This window comes from Brienomyrus brachyistius, chromosome 4 (genome assembly GCF_023856365.1).
Source record: "Brienomyrus brachyistius isolate T26 chromosome 4, BBRACH_0.4, whole genome shotgun sequence".
In the NCBI taxonomy this organism is placed as follows: domain Eukaryota; kingdom Metazoa; phylum Chordata; class Actinopteri; order Osteoglossiformes; family Mormyridae; genus Brienomyrus; species Brienomyrus brachyistius.
This window is the reverse complement of record NC_064536.1, coordinates 9007710-9028231: the sequence shown is the minus strand read 5'-3', so window position 1 is coordinate 9028231 and position 20522 is coordinate 9007710. Positions and strand designations below refer to the sequence as shown.

Sequence of the window (20522 nt, the reverse complement as noted above, 5' to 3'; positions counted from 1 at the left end):
GTGCCAAGGGGTATTGGGTATATTGTGTGATAGTATACATGATTCTATCCTTTTTGGAAGTAATTTCTTTTACTGATTTAAATAAGTTTTAAAATTTTTCAAAATATAAGGATAGCTCATTGTATACAAAGAGATGTGCCAAGCTTGCAGTGTTCAAGTGCTGTCACCTTCAAGCCAACAACTGCTGCTTGAAGCTCCTGATCCTCAGTGGGACATCGGCGATGTGCTGGGAGCCTTGGAACGCGCTAAGGATCGCCGCACCTTTTCCTGCATTTGGATCTGTTTCATTCCCTAGTTTTGCGACTTAACAGACTTTGGGCCGCCCTTTCTTTCTGTTTGGGACTGATACAGAGTGACGGCCTGTATTCTGTTACTCATTGTTTGCCCTCTTCATAGATTTCAACACTCAGATTCTTGGTCAGATTGGGGTATTTTCTTTTTGTTTTCCGTTTGTTTGTATACCAGTGGCTGCCTCGATTGATCTGTCTGACTAAGATTTGATTGGTCTGGGGTGGTGGTGTTCACACTTTCACCGTGTGCAGTATATTTGTGTGGGGATCAGTGTGGTGGAGCACAGGTGTGTGTGTGTGCGTGTGTGTGTGTGTGTGTGTTAGTTTAGGGGACTCCATTCCCCCTTTTGATCAACCTCACCGGACACCTGTTTCTTGCTTGCATTTTGTCAGCCGGTGGTCAAAGGCTGGTTGCTGGTTTATTTTTTTAGGTTATTGATGCTAAAGCGCTTGTCTTGTTTCTTTGTTTTATATTTTCAACAAACTGTTAATAGTACAAACACGTCCAGCTCCATTCAGTAAATGAACTTGTGTGCTCTTAATTTAGAGTAATTTTTCCTGTGGTGAAATTCCCCAGGTGGTGAAGTCGTGTCCTTGTACTACTCACCGCTCTCTGCCACAAACATTTTACCCTAAACCTAAGCCTAACTCTAATCTTAACCCTAACCATAGCCCCAAACGTCATGTCCTGCCACCTCCCTGACGTGGCTCTAATAAGCCATGCCTGCTGCTCGTTGGTCTCGCGTCTCGTTCCATCCCTCATGTTAAACACTCCCAGCTGGCTCCAGTCTGTTCCCTTGTTATTCCTGTATAAGTGCTTCCTGGCCCTGTGTTCACCATTGATGTGGTGCCCCCCATGTTGCTCGTTCCCTAGCCTCCCATCTTGATCCCAGTAAATCCCAGTTTATTGTCTGACAACACCTGCTCCCAGAGTCGTTCATCCTGGCACCCAAAAGACTGATGGAACTCGACAAGCCCCAGTAGACTGCCCAGGTCCCTACAGCCAATCACTGCTACTTGTGTCAAGCATACCTAATGTCGCTGGTTCAGGCCGCAGTACATCTTTCCCCAGAGAGAATGGCCCATCTCTGACAGAAGGCATAGCCGCCCTCTCCCCGGACTCCCAGGTGGAGGGTGTGACAGCTATAGCAGAGATCCTCAGGGCCCTCTGGAATGGAGTGAGTGTGCTGAACCCCGCAAAGGTGGGGTGCTCTGGAGAAAAGGAGCCTGCCGACTACACGTCGCTCGCCGTGGGGCGACCTGCCTCCTCATTGTCACTTGAAGTCTGACAACATGATGCTTCTCCGGGATTTACTGTGGTCCCCCTGTTCGCCAAAACATGCTCCCCAAAGCTCTCCAACACAGAAGAACAGGCTTCACTCCTAGTTCTATGGTTGTCAGAGTGCTGGACCACAGTAGAGGTAGGGCTTTGCTTCAACATGGTTTTATTGGAAATCTGCACACAATACAGATGGTTCCTACCGTCCTTCGTTCCAATTAAATGTGGAAACGTTTTGTCAGCTGGCTGGACAAGACCCTACTGCCTCTATTAATAGTACAGATAGTATTGAGTGGTGGTGACGTAATGGTTAGGGAAGCGCACTCGTGATTGAAAGACACTGCATCTACAGCATCTGGCCCAGGAGAGCCAGCCGTTGCATTTCTTACATCCGCACTTAAGGCTCCCGGCCCATAGAGGGCCGCTCAGGCTGCACCCACAGTGTCCAACACAGGTGAGGCCTTGGTTGCCTCTAGGATTCTCATAGAATCTGACACGGTTCCCTGGTAACCAGCCGTCACCTGCCACACTGCTCCATAATGTCTGGCCAGCGTCCACCTCACTGTCCCCTGATGCCTGGCCAGCACCCACCTCAATCTCCCCAGATGTCCAGCCAGCGCCCCCCTCATTTCCTGACAGCCTGCTGGTGCCCGCTTTCCATCCTGATGTCCGACATGCCTGCAGGCTGCCACCAGCCCAGAGAAGATGGATCCAGAGGATGTCCTGCTGGAGTGCAACCCTCTGGACTTGCCCTGGGTCCTGCTGCGTGGGTCCCTCCTTCATCCCAGATTCTGGTTACTCTGGTCCCAGTTTCTGGGGTGGTCACCAGTATCAACAGGAGTCGAAGAAAGCTGTCCTGTTGTCTCCTTGCTGCCCTACTGCTCTGCGGTTCTCTCATCGCCCCCCAACCCCTCACGTCCTCCGGCCCTGCTGGCCCTTCCAGACCTCTCGTCCTGTGATTCGGCGGAGTTCAGCCTCACCTGGAAAGGGGCCTAGGAGGGTCCCCAGCCCAGAGTCTTTGCCTGGCTTCCCTGGATGCCCCATGTTATTCCTTTTTGTGCCTCAGTGTTTGTCTTGTTGCTCTGTCCCGCCTGTATCTCTCCTTGTCTTCTGCATCCTGTGCCCCTGTTCTTGTTGACCCTCCACCTGTCCGTCCTGTTTTGGGGTCTGACAGGACTGCTGTACCTGTGGTTCCTAGCTTTTCCTTTATCCGCTCCATGTCCTTAGTGATGTCCTGTAACTGCTCTTATGTCTGGTGTTGCTGTCTGTCTAGTAGTCTTGTCTGGCCTTGTCCTGTCCACCATCTGTTCTGTCGTCCCCTGTCTAGTCCAGTGACCGGTTCCATCCCTGTTGTCTAACCCCCTTGGACTTCATTGCCGGAGCACATGCTTTTCGTCGGGTGGGGGGTGGGGGCATACTGTCACATTAAGCAATGCCATTTTTATCCACTATGCCTGTCCATTTATGTGTCAATGCGTGTTCTGACCATCTATGCTCTCTGCCTCCCCACATTTCCAGGTGCTGCCCTGGGGGGGGGGCACCATCTGAGCTGGAGTCCTGGTTCAGTCCCATGGAGGGGTGACACTGCGAATGGGACCTGCTAACTGTGTCATCCTGGGTGCAGCCTTCAGTGTCACCCTACACAGGCCAGCGTGGAGAACAGGCTTATTGACAGTCTTTAATCACACCTTACACCCGGCCTTTAGCAAGCAGCTCCACTCTTTTCTGTTCTCAGTAATATTAGTCTGCCTGGGGGGGTTGGGCAGCCAGTTGTCCATGGACCCCCAGAGGTCTTTTTTTCTCCTTACTTGGGGTTTTTTGGTTCCTCTCCTCCGTTGTCATCTGGCTTTCTTTATTTAATATCTTTCTTTCCTTTTTCCCCTTGTGTATTACTCTCTTTAATGATGTTGTTATGTATCACAACACAACTATGTAAAGTGCCTTGGGACGACTTTGTGAGGCACTATATAAAAATGTAATTAAATGTCCCGCCTCCTCCCTGACGTGGCTCTAACAGGCCATGTTTGCTGCTTGTTGGTCTCACGTCTCGTTCCAGCCCTCGTGTTAAACACTCCCAGCTGCCTCCAGTCTCTTCCATCATTAGTCCTGCATTTAAGTGCTTCCTGGTCCTGTGTTCCCCAGTTCGATCACTGATGTGGTACCTTATGTGTTGCCTGTTCCATAGCCTCCCATCCTGATCCCAATAAGTCCCTGTTTGTTATCTGACAAACACCTGCTGCACGAGTCTTTCATCCCGGTGACCACGACACCAACCACCAGTGATGTCTGTGGAGCCCAGAAATACCAGCCTAGCTGCACTAGTGCCCAGTCAGCACCTTGACAGCGGCATGTTTGCAGTGTCATGTTTGCCTCACTTGTTCACCACTTTCGGTAACAGTATCTGTTAAGTACTAGAACTGTAATCATATGCGAGTGAGTATGTCTGCTTTGAAGGAACAGAGATCCCACCTCCTTACTGTAGGTACAGGGCACAGAAACAGGTAAATCCTGTAAGGTAACATTCTTAAAGTCAGCATAGATTCCAGCACAGTTCTGGAATATGAAGTTCATAGTCAGTCATAATTTTGTAGCATTAAAATGTAACTTTTAAATAAATCCTAACAGTATGTGATTGTGGGGAGGTGTGGGGTATCGGGGTGTAACCTCTGGCTCTGGGCTTGTTTCCTGTCCCTCCTGCTGTATGTGTGAAGTCTGCATAGCTTGTCATATAACATTTATATTTATATATATATAGACAAAGCATTTATATTTACATATGATAAACAATTTTGAACATAATTTACACAGAAAAAAAACCTGATGATCCACAACACCATTGACTTCTAGCTAGATGTCAGAAAATTGCACTAAATGTTGAAAAAGTGGCAAGTACAAAAATGTTTGCTACCTTTACAAACGGCGCCCCATAGGTTGGATACTTTTTTGATGTATGATCTTTCTGTTAGTAGGGATGGCTGAAGCTGGTCTATTAACTTTTGGCTTAAATATGAGACTAGTGTTCAATGAATATCTAGAGTAAATTTTCATTATTAGAGCATGGAATTATTTTGGATGATAAAAATTATCACTCTGAACCTGGTCACCTCACTCTCCTTCCTGACACAAATACACTCCCAGCACAAACACACAGAAAGAAAAGGAAGAAATGACATATATGTGCTACACCCTTTGTTTTCATGAATATTATATATAGAAGAATGTAAAAAAACAAATCTGTGCATTGACAACACTTGTCAAAGCTTGTTCTGTCTAATCCTGACACAGTCTGTCTATAATTGCACATCCCTGCATGTTTCACCTGAAACCACATGATCCCAAACATGATTCTAAACCGACACAGAAATTCATTCTCAGTAGATCTGCTCTCTTATACCTTTATACCTAATTTTTATCTACTGTACAAAATCAAAGAGTAGAATTATAGTTTGTTTACAGAAAAACAATGTCAGTAACTGTTATTCTCATAAAAGGTAAATAAATGTTTGCTTTGGGTACAGTTTGTATAATGTACTATTTGTTCATAAACTCCAGATCCAGTATTTTCCCAGTCTGCTCTTCTCAGTCTGGCCTCTGTCCAAAACCACATCTGCTGTAGCCTGAGAAGCAGAAAGTTCCTCCCACTGTGACGACTATGAGAGAAAACGAAACTGAATCCTATCAGTGTTCGTGGTAAAATGGCAGAAGCCAGAGTTGCAGTGGATGTAAACGAGTTCAGTTGTGCAGTCTGTCTGGATCTACTAAAGGATCCAGTGGCTATTCCCTGTGGACACAGTTACTGTATGAGCTGCATTAAGAGCTGCTGGGATCAGGAGGATCATACTGGAGTTTACAGCTGCCCCCAGTGCAGACAGACCTTCACACCCAGACCTGTTCTGGGCAGAAACACCATGCTGGCTGAAGTGGTAGAGAAACTGAAGAAGACTGGACTACAAGCAGCTGCTCCTGCTGACCAGTATGCTGGACCTGGAGATGTGGAGTGTGACGTCTGTACTGGGAGAAAACACAAAGCTGTCAAGTCCTGCCTGGTGTGTCTGGCCTCCTTCTGTGAAACTGACCTGCAGCTTCACAACAAACTCCACCATGCAAAACAGCACAAGCTCATTGATGCCACCGGCCATCTGAAGGACAAGGTCTGTTCCCACCATGACAAACCGCTGGAGATCTACTGCCGTACCGACCAGCAGTGTATCTGTCTGCTGTGTGTGATGGATGAACACAGAGGCCATGATACAGTTTCAGCTGCTACAGGAAAGGCAGAGATACAGGTCAGGCTAATTTAAAAGAATTTCCCCTTTCTATCTAAAAGAATTTCCCCAAAGGGATCAGTGAAAGTATCAATTATTGTTATTATCCAAAAGTTAATTTTAAATAAATTAATTTTGTCTTAACACATGTTAGTGTAATTGCTATGAAACACTCAGAACAAGTCTGGTTCGGTAAAGTTGTCATGACCTGCTTGTCCGGTCTTATTAGCGGGGTTACTAGCTTGACGGATTTAAGGTAGTCTGGGAAAAATGTAAGTGAACGAATATGAAGTCCATTTAAACTGTGCTACCTTACATCCGACAAGTTACCCCAACAAGCTAGTAACCCTTCATATTACAGAAGAACTCACTAGGGCCACAGTAGTACAGGCCACTGAAGTCAGAGGAATCTACACAACTCTGACCTCAGAATTCAAGATGGTCGTGCCCTTTATCAGCAGAAGCTAAAGCTGTACTTTTATACTGTTTATTAGCACTTATATCTTATTTTTAGCTCATTAAATCAGTCATACACACAGTACTGTATAGCTGCTATCTGTGGAGGTGTTGCTACTGTATGGTGTTTTTGGGTGCAAAATATCATGGAATGTGTTGTTACCAAATGATATTGTTAACAATGGCTAACAATTAGCCAGACTGGAAATGCGGCCCATTTCAGCCAGCAGGATTTCTTGCTTAGCCAGACAGCTTGTCGGGCTAAATATAAGTCAATGTAGAAAAAGGCCATTTAAACTGGGACACATTAAATACAACAAGTAATCTGGCTAAGGAAGAAATCTTGATTTTTGAAACTGGTCCCTGGTTTTGCTAAATTGCCGTCCGACTTGCTGCACTGGAACGTGTTTAACTCGTCTGTGACGTCATTCCCAGCTCCGAGTTCTGACCTCCGAGGTAAATGGAGCTCAGCATAAGAGTAGCGGCTCTGTCTTAAAATGGATGAGAGAGGGATATAGGGCTCTCGAAGGAACAAACAGGCACGCTTAGGTTCACTCAAAAACACTTTAATACAAGTAATACAAGATAACCTCGCATTAAAATCAATATCAATATATCAATTGTGACAATGCAAATAACCTTGTACCACAACAGATATGGAATAGCATGAATCATACGTATATATATATATATAGGAAGCAACAATAAAAATAAGTAAGGCGAACTATTATCACAAGCGGTGATAATTAATCCCCCTTAATCAACCGGACGCACAAGCAGCTGCTAAACTATTTACACTCGGACGTGCCCTCATCACCCACCTTCACACACGGACTGGGGAGCCCTTTTCACTCCTGGCAGGAGACCAACACGTGAGTCCCGAGAAATGCCGGGCGATGCGCGCTCTATCCCACGGCTAAGCTCCGGTCAGTACTGAGTTTTCCCCGTCCTTTATACTAAATGGGTGCTACCTGTGGGCAGGGGGTGATCTGGCCAGACTCACCCCTTCCCCCCAGGGCAAGGTGTTATCCAATTCCCCCTTTTGTCCGAGTGTTGCTGCTTGTGATAATAAAATACAATAGGCGTCCTGGTGCCGGGTGTTTGCGCAACGCCTCCCTGTCCCCCCTACCCCTCTGTCTCCCAAAACCAAGATAAGCATTCTGCATGCCGATCTAATGGCTCAGACATTCTGGGTGAATCATGGACGATTGATCTTCAGGACGATCAGTCTCCACACGATCAGAATTACTCCACAATTACGACCTCCCAGAATATTACAGTAAAAGGATTAATTCCATATACGTGGGTGACGTAATCGTCCGTGAATTCATTCTAATACAGGCTCCATCACCTCAGAAACAGCCTCCGTCCTGGGATTTTAATTTCACACACTTCAGTGTGTAGAGTTTACTGAGAATGGTGCAGTAAACATGAAACACCCAGAGTGTGATAGTTCTGGGGCAGCCTGTGGCTGAGTGGGCTATAGCCTGTCTGCCTATGATCAGAAGATTGTCAGTTCAAGCCTGGCCTTGATATATCTGGGGGTCCCTGAGCAAGACCCTTAACCCCCAGCTCTCTGGGTACTGCTATGGGTGCCCATGGGCTCTGAGTGCTGCTATGAGTGCCGGGGGGGTTTGTTAAGAGAATTTCCCCAAAGGGATCAGTGAAAGTATCAATTATTGGTACTATTAAAACACCTTGAGGCAAAGGCTCTGCTTTTAACATGCGTCTCCACATCCATCTTGACCATCCGTTTGTAACTGGATCTCACTTTCCAAAGTAACTTAAATAAGCATGTAAATACAGTCGAACCTCGTTACTACGTACCCCAGATACAACGTTTTCACCTTTTCAACGTACAGGTTTCTAATTCCCGTTTTTAGCCTATGTATTATTCCAATAGCAGCCATTGTTTACAGTGTACACCCTTACAGCGTGAACTTTGATACAACACCCAAATTTCTAGAGAAAATACGAAAACTAACCATCGTTACAACGTACAGCGCTCTCCCTGTCCACCACAACTTGTGTCGCTACATCTACCTGTATCTACCCGATCTTCGCCCGACAATGCACATTTGTCTATTGCGTTGCTTGGCAATGCTGGCTTTATTCCGTCACGGCCGGACTCCGGTAATAACTGCAGGGCGCCCCGTACGTTTTTCCTCTTGTCACTCAGCATGTGTCAAAATGCCTCCAAAATGAAAGCAGATCAATTTACAAACGAAAGCAGAAATAATTAATTTGACAAATATTTCATTAATATTTTCAGGCCAAATGCCAATTTGGATGCAAATGTTTATTTTAAAAATCCATTTTGACCAGCTGTTGTGTATTTTCGTTGCCGTTTATCATCGGCCGGCACTAAGTAATTGTGAGCAATTTAAGGAAAATTTCAAGGATCCAAATGAGCTTTGTTGAATTATTTAACAAGTAATAATGTGTTCGTTTGTTTTGTAGTCAATTTAAGGGTCTGTTCTATTTCAAGTTTTATCATTTACATGGATATTTCGTGAGTTCTTGCATCCATCTTGCACTAAGTGGTTACAACGTTCTGTGCTCATAACGGACATGTTTTTGATATCCTATCTTGTACGTAGTAACGAGGTTCGACTGTAACGTCCATATGCAGAATCTGCTGAACATTAAAAGAAGGACAAGAAGAAATCAGAAGCTATTAGCACATGTTAGGGTAACTAAACCGCCTAAGATGTTTGTATGGAACACCATGATACTCAAAATAAAATAAATAAGTATATCAAAAATAAATAAAATGATAAATATTTCAATAATGTATCCTTTTATTTTTAAATAATTTCATAAAAGGTATTATATTTCATAATAACACTTGTCTTCCATGTATAATTAAAAAATTTAACAATTTACATATCGTATTAAGTTTCGTAATAATGATGCGATATTCATTAGACAATCATTATTAAAAAATAATATTTTCACAATAAAGTTTAACTTTTCACATTATCGCCATGCATATTTATACTGCATCAAGAGTTTTTTTTGCAGGATTTGCACTCCAGCCACCGGATAAAACTCACACTGTTCCATTGGGACTGGTGTGGTGCTGAGGTATCACCCACTGCACGGCTGCACTCAGGTTCTCATCCCTGAGGTGGTTCGTCGTGTGGTGGGTGCGGTAAGGCACTGTACTCAGTGTGTGCTCCTTACCACCTTACCTTACCTACATCAACACAGTACAAATGTACATGTTAAAAATGGTCTTTCAGAACAAAGATATACGTAGATTAATACTTTTCTATTCAAGGTTAAAGGGTTCACCCTTTAATGCATTGTGTTGGTTGCCAAAGGATAATATTTTGCCTTTTAATGATGAATGAACCAATGTCCTGGGTATGATATTAAACTGCATCTGGCCCTGCAAGCGGTCCTCCAACTTGCAGGGAATTTTTGGGGGTTAGTGGTGGGGGGTAGATGGAGCTCGTCAGCCTTGGCAGGCAGACCGTCTAGGAGAAGGAAAACTCTGATTTCAAACCACAGCGCCAGGTGTGTTGGACAGTTTCGACGCGCGACGACCCTGGGTTCACGGACATGTCTTAAGTATTCAGCAACCATGCCCCTGCCGGGGTTACCAGCCCCACTGCCTTGTGGGTATCTTCCGATACTGAGGAGAAAAGGCTACGGGAGTAAACCCAGACAGAAAATCCGGAGTGGAGCCCCTAAGCAACTCCTGCATGTCCGATTGGCATAGTGCGCTACGGGCTGTCTTCGAATGTGGGAGGATCCATCGTGTTCCACTGGTCAGCTACCGCCCACCTCAAGCTGGGCAGCCCCCGGCTAATTGGGTGCCGACCTGCCACGGTCTGCCTGCTTCATTGGCTACTTGGAGCTTAGAGATAAACTCAACAAGCAGACCGCAAAACATTGCACCAGGCAAATATCAACAGAAGAAAAAACCAGTTCTACGGCTGGGAAGTTGGAATGTCAGAACTATGTGCCCTGGCCATACAGACGACCTTTCTATCGTTGATGACTGTAGAAAGACCGCCGTCATAAACCGTGAGCTGAAGAAGCTCAATATTGACATCGTTACCCTCCAGGAATCTAGACTCCCTGCAGACGGCAGCATCAGAGGAAAGGACTACACCTTCTTCTGGCAGGGGAAGAGACCTGAGGAACCACGACAGTATGGCGTTGGCTTTGCCATGAGTAACGCCCTCCTCACCTCAGTGGTGCCTCCAGAAGGCGGCACTGAAAGGATCCTGTCCCTCCGACTCTCCTGCTGCACTGGACCCCTGAACATCCTGAGCGTCTATGCTCCAACACTATGCTCTCCTGCAGAGATCAAGGATCAGTTTTACGAGGAACTCCATGCCGCCATTAGAAGAGTACATTCCTCAGAAGCCTTAGTCCTACTCGGCGACTTTAATGCCAGGGTGGGAAGTGACCATGACTCCTGGCCCACGTGTCTTAGCCACTTTGGTGTAGGAAAACTGAATGAGAACGGCCAGAGGCTTCTTGAGCTTTGCTCCTACCACGACCTCCCCATTTCAAACACGTTCTTCTCCACCAAACCTCATCACCAAGTATCATGGTGGCACCCCAGGTCCCGCCACTGTCACCAGTTAGTCCTGGTTATCACACGCAGGACTATGCTTTGCAGTATCCTCGTCTCCCGCAGCTATCACAGTGCTGACTGCGATACAGACCACTCCCTGGTCGGCAGCAAATTGCGACTTCAGCTTAAGCGTCTCCATCGCACAAGGCAGAAAGGGCGGCCACAAATCAACATACTGTAGCTAGAACCTCTGTTCCCGATCTATGCACCCAGTTCGCAGCATCCATCACGCAAGCCTTCCAGGAACTCCCAACAGGCAGCGTAGACAAGAAGTGGAACTTCATTCGGGACACCACATACCATCATGCCATGGCCACCTTTGGCAAGAAGGAGAGAAGACACCCCGACTGGTTCGAGGCAAAAGTCGCAGAGATTGAGCCTGCAGTAGACGCTAAACGTGCAGCGCTCATCAAGCACAAGAACAACCCCTCAGAGAGCACTTTAACTGCACTAAGGAAAGCTAGGAGCGAAGTCCAACACATGGCCCGCCGCTGCGCCAACGACTATTGGCTGAATCTCTGCCTGAGCATCCAGCAGGCTGCTGACAGCGGCAATGCCCATGGCATGTTCGAAGGCATGGAGAAGGCGATCGGCCTGTCTGCCACCAAGACTGCGCCACTGAAGTCCTCAACCCGGCGATATTATCACAGACAAATCCAAACAGATGGAACGATGGGCCGAGCACTACCAACAACTCTACTCCCAGGAATCCGCCGTCACCGAAGATGCTCTGCAGCACATCCAGAACCTGCCAGTCTTAGAGGAGCTCGATGCCATACCTACTCCAGAGGAGCTCAGCAAAGCCATAGACTCCCTAGCCTGCGGAAAAGCTCCAGGCGAAGATGGCATACCCCCTGAGGTGTATAAGGCCGGCAAGTCGACCACTCTGCTCACCCGTCTGCATGAACTGCTCTGTCAGTGCTGGGATGAGGGCACCATCCCTCAGGACAGGCACGACGCCATCATCGTCACTCTCTACAAATACAAAGGCGACCGCAGCGACTGCAACAACTGCAGGGGTATTTCTCTCCTGAGCATCGCTGGAAAGGCTTTCGCCAGAGTGGTCCTCAATAGACTTCAAGTGCTCGCCGCGCGAGTTTACCCAGAGACACAGTGTGGCTTTAGAGCTGGAAGATCAACAGCAGACGTGATTTTTACAATTCACCAACTGCAGGAGAAGTGCCGAGAACAGCAGCAGCCGCTTTACATCTCTTTTATCGACCTGACCAAAGCCTTTGACTTTATCAGCAGAAAGGGGCTCTTCGCAATGCTCTCCAAGATTGGATGCCCCCCGAAACTACTCAAGATGATCACATCCTTTCACGAGGGCATGCAGAGTACAGTAAAGTATGACGGCTCTTCATCAGACCCCTTCCCAATTAACAACGTGGTGAAACAGGGCTGCGTCCTTGCTCCTACTCTCTTCAGCATCTTCTTCTCCTTGCTACTCTCTTACGCCTTCGACTCCTGCGACGACGGCGTCTACCTCCACACAAGAACCGACGGGAAGCTCTTCAACCTAGCCCGACTGCGTGCCAAGACCAAGGTGCGTCACATACTCTTACGGGAAATGCTGTTCACCAATGACGAAGCGCTAACAACTCACACTAAGGAAGCCCTCCAGCGACTCATCCGCTTCGCTCATGCTTGCAGCGCTTTCGGCCTCATCATCAGCCTCAAGAAGACTAACATCATGAGTCAGGATGTCAGCAGCATCCTCAGTATCTGCATCGGTGACGACACTCTGGAGGTAGTGGAGGAGTTCGTCTATCTGGGCTCCACCATCAGCAGCAACCTATCACTTGACACTGTACTTGACAAACGGATCGGCAAGGCCGCCGGAACGATGGCACACCTCACCAAACAGGTGTGGGAGAACACCATGCTGACCATCAACACCAAGATCCGTGTCTATCAGGCCTGCGTCCTCAGCACCCTCTTGTACGCCCGCCAGGAACACAGACTCAACACGTTCCATCTCCGCTGCCTGCGAAGGATACTGGGCATCACATGGCAGGACCGTATTTCCAACACGGTTGTCCTGGAACAGGCAGGCATCCACAGCATGTATGCTCTGCTCACCCAGCGCCGCCTTCGCTGGCTCGGCCACGTTCACCGCATGGACGATGGACGGCTCTCCAAAGAAATCCTCTATGCAAAACTGGGCTCTGGCGTCAGACCAGTGGGGAGGCCAGCACTGCGCTACAAAGACGTCTGCAGGCGTGACATGAAATTCTGCGACATCAACCCCACAACATGGGAAGCTGCAGCAGCAGATCGCAGTGGCTGGAGGCGGACTGTCAAGGTAAGTGTAAAGAACGGCGAACAAAAGCAACACCTATATTGGGCAGAGAAGAGAGAACGCAGAAAAAATGCGGAGAAATGAAGAGAGAAGTGAGAAGTGAAACCAGACGCCGTCTTCATATGTCCAAACTGCACCAGAAGCTGTACATCCAAAATCGGGCTCTACAGCCACCAAGGAGTAACCAAATTTCATGACGCAGTAACGCAGAATTCCATGGTTTCCCGAGACAGAGGACGCCAGAGAGAATGATAACCAGTGAAGCTCAAAATTTATGAAAATATTAACAAAGAGGTTCATTGTTTTGTCTGATATGCTGAATTATATGTCTGACTTGGAACAAGTGAAGTAAAAGTAGTAATGGCTGGAGTGGGACTGAATATCTAACCAGGAATTCAAGCCCCCAGACAGCCCAATATAAACAATTACACTGTTATTATATGTTTCTATTCACACATCAATTTTCTAGGCTACTGAACACACATTCTTACCTACATGCTTTAATTTTACATTATTGTAAATTTTTACCGGCACATTTCACTAATATTAATAACGCGTGGAGCAGCTTTGACATAAATAATGAAGCTTCGTCTCAGTGCCTGTCCTTGTGTCTCTTCCCCGTGTGGCCAGCAGCCATCGCTGTCCATCCCCTTTGTCCTCTCATTGTCTTTGGCCCTAGTGTGTTCTTCCTTTTCCCCACATGGCTGCATTTGGCTCATTGGGATGAGTGTGTGACATAGAGGCTGGGACCAGCTGGTCATGGGTTTGAGGCAGGTCAGGAACCAACCTCACCTCTTTCATTTAATTATTGCTTTTCTATTCTTCCCAGTGTTTATTAGTTCTCTGTTCTGCTTGTGAAGCTTCTGTCTTGTTTTATTATGTTACACATGTTTCTGTACTTTGTAAGTATTGAATTCCTTGTATGTGTTTCTTACTTTCAGTGTTTGTGGGAGTTTTCCTAGTCTTGTGTTCATTAGTATAAGTCACTGCACCTGTTGCCTGTTTTCCCTGCACTGTTGTTACTGGTTAATTGTCTTATGTGTCACATCTGCCTCTTTGTTAGTTCGGTACAGCAGCCTGAGCATTAGATTGGCTACGGAAATCTGCAGTTTTATATCTTGGACCCAGCAGTGTGGCCAGTGTCATTATGCTATGTGAGCTCTGTCTTCAGAGTGACCAATGCAGCTCCACCTGGTTCTCCTTGATCATGTGATCACTGCAGCACTGAATAGGTGATATTCCAGCTGGTTTCCACTTCTGTAATCATTCTCAGAGTGGGTCTGCCCATCTGCTGCTGGACTTGACAAAGCCTTTATCTCGCAGTTGTACTGGTTCTGAAGTAGGTCACACAGAATCTGTCTTACCTTGGATATGATATCATCAGGTCATTGTGTCTGATCCATGGCCTTCTTCACAGCCAAATTCAGTGCATGTACAATATAGGTTGTGTGTCTGACAGACAATCACATTTTGTGCAGCGTCAGTGTGAGCCATCGGACTTTATTCTGTATTCCCCACTCCTCCATCAGGCTGCCTCGACTGCAGCCATGTTTTCTGCAGAATGAGACTCTGGGAATTTTCCTGCTCCCAATAATACAGTCGACAGCTCAGTCTTATCATTTATTATGTATTCATACAATTAAACTGAACCTTGGACACAATTATAATTGACTAATTATCATTATTCATCCATCCATTTTCCAATCCGCTTATCCTTCTGGGTCGCGGGGCTCAAGGGCCCATGGACATATGACTGTTCTGCTGAGGCGGGGGCTCAAACCAGCAATCTTCCAGTCATGGGCACAGATATTTAGCCCTCTGAGCCACTCACCGCCCCCTTTATTATCATTATTATTATTAACTTAATTATTTAAATAAATTATTATGATGATTAACACTTACGCTGCAGTGTGTGTGCGCTGAAATATGTGCTGTACAACAAGTTTGAAACCAGTAATGAGGATTGTGCCACATTTTCAGTTTCCAAAGCAGTCACATGGTTGAGTGCAGAACGAAGCTTCAGATGACCATGGACACGTGTTCAGGGTGGAACGAAGGAAACCTTGTTAGCTGTGCTTCAGAATGTAGTGAATTATTTTTTTCAATTTCAAGCTTCACATCACTAGCTGCCCCAGTTAGTCTACGTGTCATTTTCTTAGCTACTTTTTCCCTGTTGAGTTTTAACATCTTATTGTTCCTTTATTTTGTGTCTTTCCAGTTTGGTTCAGTCTCCTTAAATCCCTTTGTCTTGGAGCTTTTAAGTGCATCGTCACCTTGTTTCCCTGCCTGCACCAGGCGGCACCCCAACATGCACATTAAATATATGATCTGTTCAAATTCTGAAACATCTTTAATAAATCCCATTTTACACATTTTCCTTTCTGAATTTGCATGGAACATCAGTGATGTACACTATGACATGGTTCCATATGAATGGGTCACAACAGTCCAATATTAAACCAACTTCCCAGCAGATTCAAATTTTTCAGTATCGCAGGAGAAAAGATGCATTATTGTTGTTCACAGTGCAGTTTATACACAGTGGCCCATTCTCAACTGACATGCGATCTGACATCAATCTAATAGGACGTCAGTTGAGTAGCTGGTCCTGCAGTGCAGCCCAGGACACATTCACCTTCACATTGCTATAAGAATGTGGCCATATGCAGCCCAGACCACCTCCAAATGTGGATTCAGTGATCGGATCTCAGCGAATCTTCAATGTGTCCTGGGTGCCTTCACACCTATAGTTAGCGCTGTCCACTTCTGATTGGATCACTGAGGACGCATGTTAATACCAAGTGGAAAGAGGACCAAAGGGTCTATGTCCAGTTTATCCTACCTACAGTCAATAAATCATTCACGAATATCCATCCATCTATCCATCCATCCATCCATCCATCCATCTCCTAACCGGTAATCTGGGTCATGGTCAGGGGGAGTGCCTGGAGCCGTTCCCAGGCAGCATAGGGCCCAAGGCTGGGGTCCACCCTGGGTAGGATGATTAATGAATGTGATCTCAGCTAATGAAACAAACTTGTTTTGTCGTATTGTTTCTTATCTGTAGAAACAAATGGGTGAAACACAGAGGGAATTTCAGCAGAGAATACAGATGAGAGAGAAGGAGCTGCAGGAGCTGAGAGAGGCTGTGGCCTCAGTCACAGTGAGTATGAACCTAAGGAGAAGATAACAGCTGGCTTGCGGTCATATTAAATCTTCTCTCAGATTCAACAGATTGCAGATTTACAGACTTGCGCGGATTAATCAAATTAATGCTGCTGTTGGTTATTCTGGGTCAGTGGGATAAAGTTGCTAGATTACAGAATTTAACCAAGTGTTGTAGCATTAGTAGCTTATTTATTTAAAAAAATACCATAAAAAGCCAATTTGAGAAAAATGCAACTTTTCGCAACCCAGTGTAATGCAAATAAACACAGAAAAAGTCCCCTATTAAACTGAGACCTAATGGTGACAACCAACCTGCCCCTTACAGCCACCAGTCTCTGCCAAATCCCTGCAGCTGACAGTGTATGAGCGTAATGAGTGATCATTTCCAATCAGTGCTGGCTGGGTTTCAGTACCTGAGGCATCCAGCATGGTGATGCTCCAAACCTCAGCCCTGTGCTGTTTTTATACCTCCTGTCAGCTCACATCACTATTGTACGATGAGGCTCTCTGGAGTCACAAAAGGGGCCAATTGTAATTTACCGTCCTCTGCTCCTTGTATCACCAACAGAGCTCAGCACAGTCAGCAGTGGAGGAGAGTGAGAGGATCTTCACTGAGATGATCAGCTCCATTGAGAGAAGACGCTCTGAGGTGACACAGCTGATCAGAGATCAGGAGAAGGCTGTAGTGAGTCAGGCTGAAGGAGACATGGAGAGACTGAAGCAGGAGATTGATGAACTGAAGAGGAGACACTCTGAGTTGGAGCAGCTTTCACACACAGAGGATCACATCCATTTCCTCCAGGTAACAGAACAGCTACTTTGGCAATAAGAAAACCAGAGTATTCAAATGAATGCATATTGTCATTTGTATTTCAGCTAGTCTGTCATTTGTCAGATGTTAATGGTCTTGTTAATTAGATTGCAATATACATTTGCATTGATGAAGCTGTTTAATCAGTCTGTGTGTCTGTAGAGGCGCCAGGCTCTTCCTGTCACTCCTGAAGCTGGATTTGGACCCAGAATCTCTGTCAGTCCAAGATCTGATTTTGGGAATTTGAGGAAGGCGGTTTCTGAGCTGAAAGATCAACTGGAGAATGTTTGCAGAATGAAAATGGCAGAGATCCATCACCCAGGTTAGTACATTTTCTAGTCTGTTCATGTTAATGTAGACCAGGGCTGGCCAATCTTATCCAGAAAGGGCTGGTTTTGCTGGATTACTAATTAGAGGACTGATTGGCTGAAGGGTCTCACACCTGGGGTTGAACAGCTGACCTAAAGGTTACCCCAAAGACCTGCGTACACACTGGCACTTTGCGGGTAAGATTGCCCCCCCCCCCCGCCGATGTAGACCATGCAGAGAGAGTATGCAGTACAGTCAGTCTCACATTTGTGTGACCAAGCCAGTTTGTTTACAATAAGTTTAAATCTTTGTGATAACTGGTGAAAGAGCTTCACATTCTACTGGCTGCAAAACCCAGATTACATGAAACATGTTTCTTCTACATTATAGAAACCAAAAATCTGTATTATGTGTCACTTACCATGATTTGCAGTTTGTTAAAATGCCTGTTAATGTCCCTCATAATGATAATACCCCACTGCTGTTATCTCCACAGTGAGTGAAGTCCATCTCCCACAAGTAAAATCCTTTTACTCACATCCCTGTTTCTCTCTGTCTCCTTCTAGTTACCAAAGACACCGTCCTACTAGTATTAGTGCCCAGGACCAGAGCAGAATTCTTACAATGTGAGTCTGTTCACACACACACTTCTCTCTCCCTGTATGAGGTGGAGTGTGTTTTATTGTGTTTTATTGTGTTTCATTTTCTTCTGCTAGTGGAGCTTCTCTTTCTCTCTCCTGCTGCCTCCTGGTCTTTCACATTTACATGAGCTTTTTATCTCAGTGGACTTTGAATCCAATTGCTAAGTAAGGCAAGTTTATTCAGGGTGCTTTTCCACTGCACCAGGTACGGTACTTTTGGTTCTTTCCCTTTTCCATTGACTTCCGGTCAAGTACTAGTACCAGAAGTTCCAGTACCAAAAGCATCATTGCAGCTGGGGTACTTTTTCGGTACTTCGGAACTTTGGTGTGGGACTTACAAAAATGTTCATTGTCAGTTTAAAAGACAATTTTAAAAAGTCTAAAAGCCCAAAAAAACAAATAAACAGTTAACTAAAAAGAAGTGACATTGTAGAGGCAGCGTATGACTGAACTTCTGCTAATTTAATTTATTGAAACAAAGCAGCAACAGTAACGTTTTAAGCCCTGATTATAATGAGCTGACAGTGTTAGCAGACCTCAGGTCTTCAGGAAGCTTGTTCCACAGACAGGGAGCATAGAGACTAAAAGCTGCTTCAGCCTGCTTGGTCTTCATTCTGGGACATGGAGTAAACTTTCAGGGGTCTGGATGCTTCACAAGGTTCAAGGAAGTTAGTGCCATTTAGTGCCTTGTAGACAAGTAATATTTAATTATTAATCCTATGATGCTCAGGAAGCCAGTGCAGTGATTAAGGAGCTGTGTGATATGCTCTACTTCCTTGGTGTTAGTGAGGACTCTGGTGGCAGCATTCTGGATGAGCTGCAGCTGTCTGACTGATTTACTACCAAGACCTGCAAAGACACCATTTCAATAGTCTAGCCTGCTGGAAATAAGCACATGAACAAGCTTTTCCGTATCTGGTTTAGAGAGAAATCCTTCTCTCTGTCTCTCTCTTATTGGGCAGGTTTCAGCTTCCGTTGGGTGGATTTTAAGCAGAACTTGGGCTAGACCTGGGAACACTGTACTGATGCCTCATTTCCACCAACATGGAGCCGGTGCTGGGCTGGTTGTCACTTGATGCCTTTTCAGAACCTGCCTGCGTCTCCACCAGTTTAAAAAATGAACATAGGTGACAGTGAGAGTAAAGGTGTGGTGCTGGCCAACAGAAAGGAGCAGGGATCCAGTCGTGCGTGCAACCTGAGGTTTTATTAGGAGCACGGTAGCGACAGTACAAATAGGGATTAACGAGGAGAATGGTCGAGGTCGGAAAGCAGGGTTCAGAAGCCGGGAGGTCTGTCCTACAAAGAAACACAAGACACGAGAACACGGGGTGCGGGAAGCAAGAGGCGCCGGTCTCAGCGGGGAAGACGGTTCAGGTACGGGAACGGGTCTGGGGAGAGGAAGAGGAATAGGAATGGTAAGTACACGGGGATAACAGAGCAGGGAGGAAACAATGGGTAGACGAAGGACAATAGATCGCTCAGCAAGGCACATTAGCATGGCTCAATACTTCGCACCGTCTTACTGGTGCCCGGTGCTTAAATCTGTTTCCCTATCAGTCTCTGACACACCCCGCGAGTTCCGCCCCTGGGGCGTGGTCGGGGTGGAGCCCCTGGCTGAGTCCCCGGCAGAGTCCGTCGATGTGGGCGTGACAAAAGGTTCATATGTATTCTGTTTTGTGGGATTTGTTCTTTTCTGTTCCAGAATAAGTTTTTATAAGCTGCCAACTGTCCTTTTACCGATCGCGCTATTAAAGATGCCAATAACTGAACTTTGCAATCTGCCTCATGATCTCTTCGCCACTCAAGTGCCACAATATTTTATTTATTAGACCTGGTTTTCATTTACAATGCAAAGTTACTTTGATAATAAGCTGGCTAGTTGTTTTACTGCTGCCACCGGAAATATTAGACAAAACTATATTGGTTATTGACTGAATTATCCAGCTATGCGGATGGTTTGGACACAATTATACCCATGATTATAACGCTTTATGGATGCTTTATGACAAGATGATAGGCGCTATAGATACCTTCATAATGCAATACAAAGCATCCTTAATGCTTATACCGATCATTATAATGCATTATGAAGGTATTTATAGTGCACTAAAGATGAGAGCTTCATAAATCATTCATTATGCATAATAAGCATGCCTATAATGTGTTATGCCTTTTGATAAATATTTAAAGCCATGATTATAATGCATAACAATGGATTATTATTTGTTGTGAATTTTTTAAATTACTAACAACATGGCCTTCCAGAGATTTTATCTGTAATCTGAGCAAATGGAAGCATGTAGATGTTGAACAAAAAGGCCCAATGAGGATTAGTGATCATTGTCGACATGCCACAGCACACAGTGTACAACAATGAAATGTGTCCTTTGCTTATGGTACCTCAGCG

The 20522-nt window shown here is 45.7% G+C and overlaps 1 protein-coding gene and 1 long non-coding RNA gene across 15 annotated transcripts in view; one reads left to right on the top strand and one right to left on the bottom strand.

Annotated features, from left to right (window-relative positions):
- Positions 1-20522, top strand: part of LOC125740020 (tripartite motif-containing protein 16-like) — a 411298-nt gene that overhangs the window by 259939 nt on the left and 130837 nt on the right. For 3 of the 12 annotated variants that reach the window (XM_049010690.1, XM_049010692.1, XM_049010681.1), the window contains one exon: positions 5721-5855. The exons of 2 other annotated variants lie outside the window; for them this stretch is intronic. In XM_049010690.1, the coding sequence (XP_048866647.1) occupies positions 5721-5855 (135 nt within the window). Of the gene's footprint in view, positions 1-5264; positions 5856-16253; positions 16350-16922; positions 17157-17327; positions 17488-18040; positions 18101-20522 lie in introns of those variants that run through there. 7 more of the 12 variants (XM_049010680.1, XM_049010686.1, XM_049010670.1 and 4 more) reach the window with 6 other exon arrangements.
- Positions 1-20522, bottom strand: part of LOC125740033 (uncharacterized) — a 303704-nt gene that overhangs the window by 168122 nt on the left and 115060 nt on the right. For 2 of the 3 annotated variants that reach the window (XR_007397421.1, XR_007397422.1), the window contains exon 2: positions 5554-5645. This is a non-coding gene — a long non-coding RNA (uncharacterized LOC125740033). Of the gene's footprint in view, positions 1-5348; positions 5458-5553; positions 5646-20522 lie in introns of those variants that run through there. The other variant, XR_007397420.1, reaches the window with a different exon arrangement.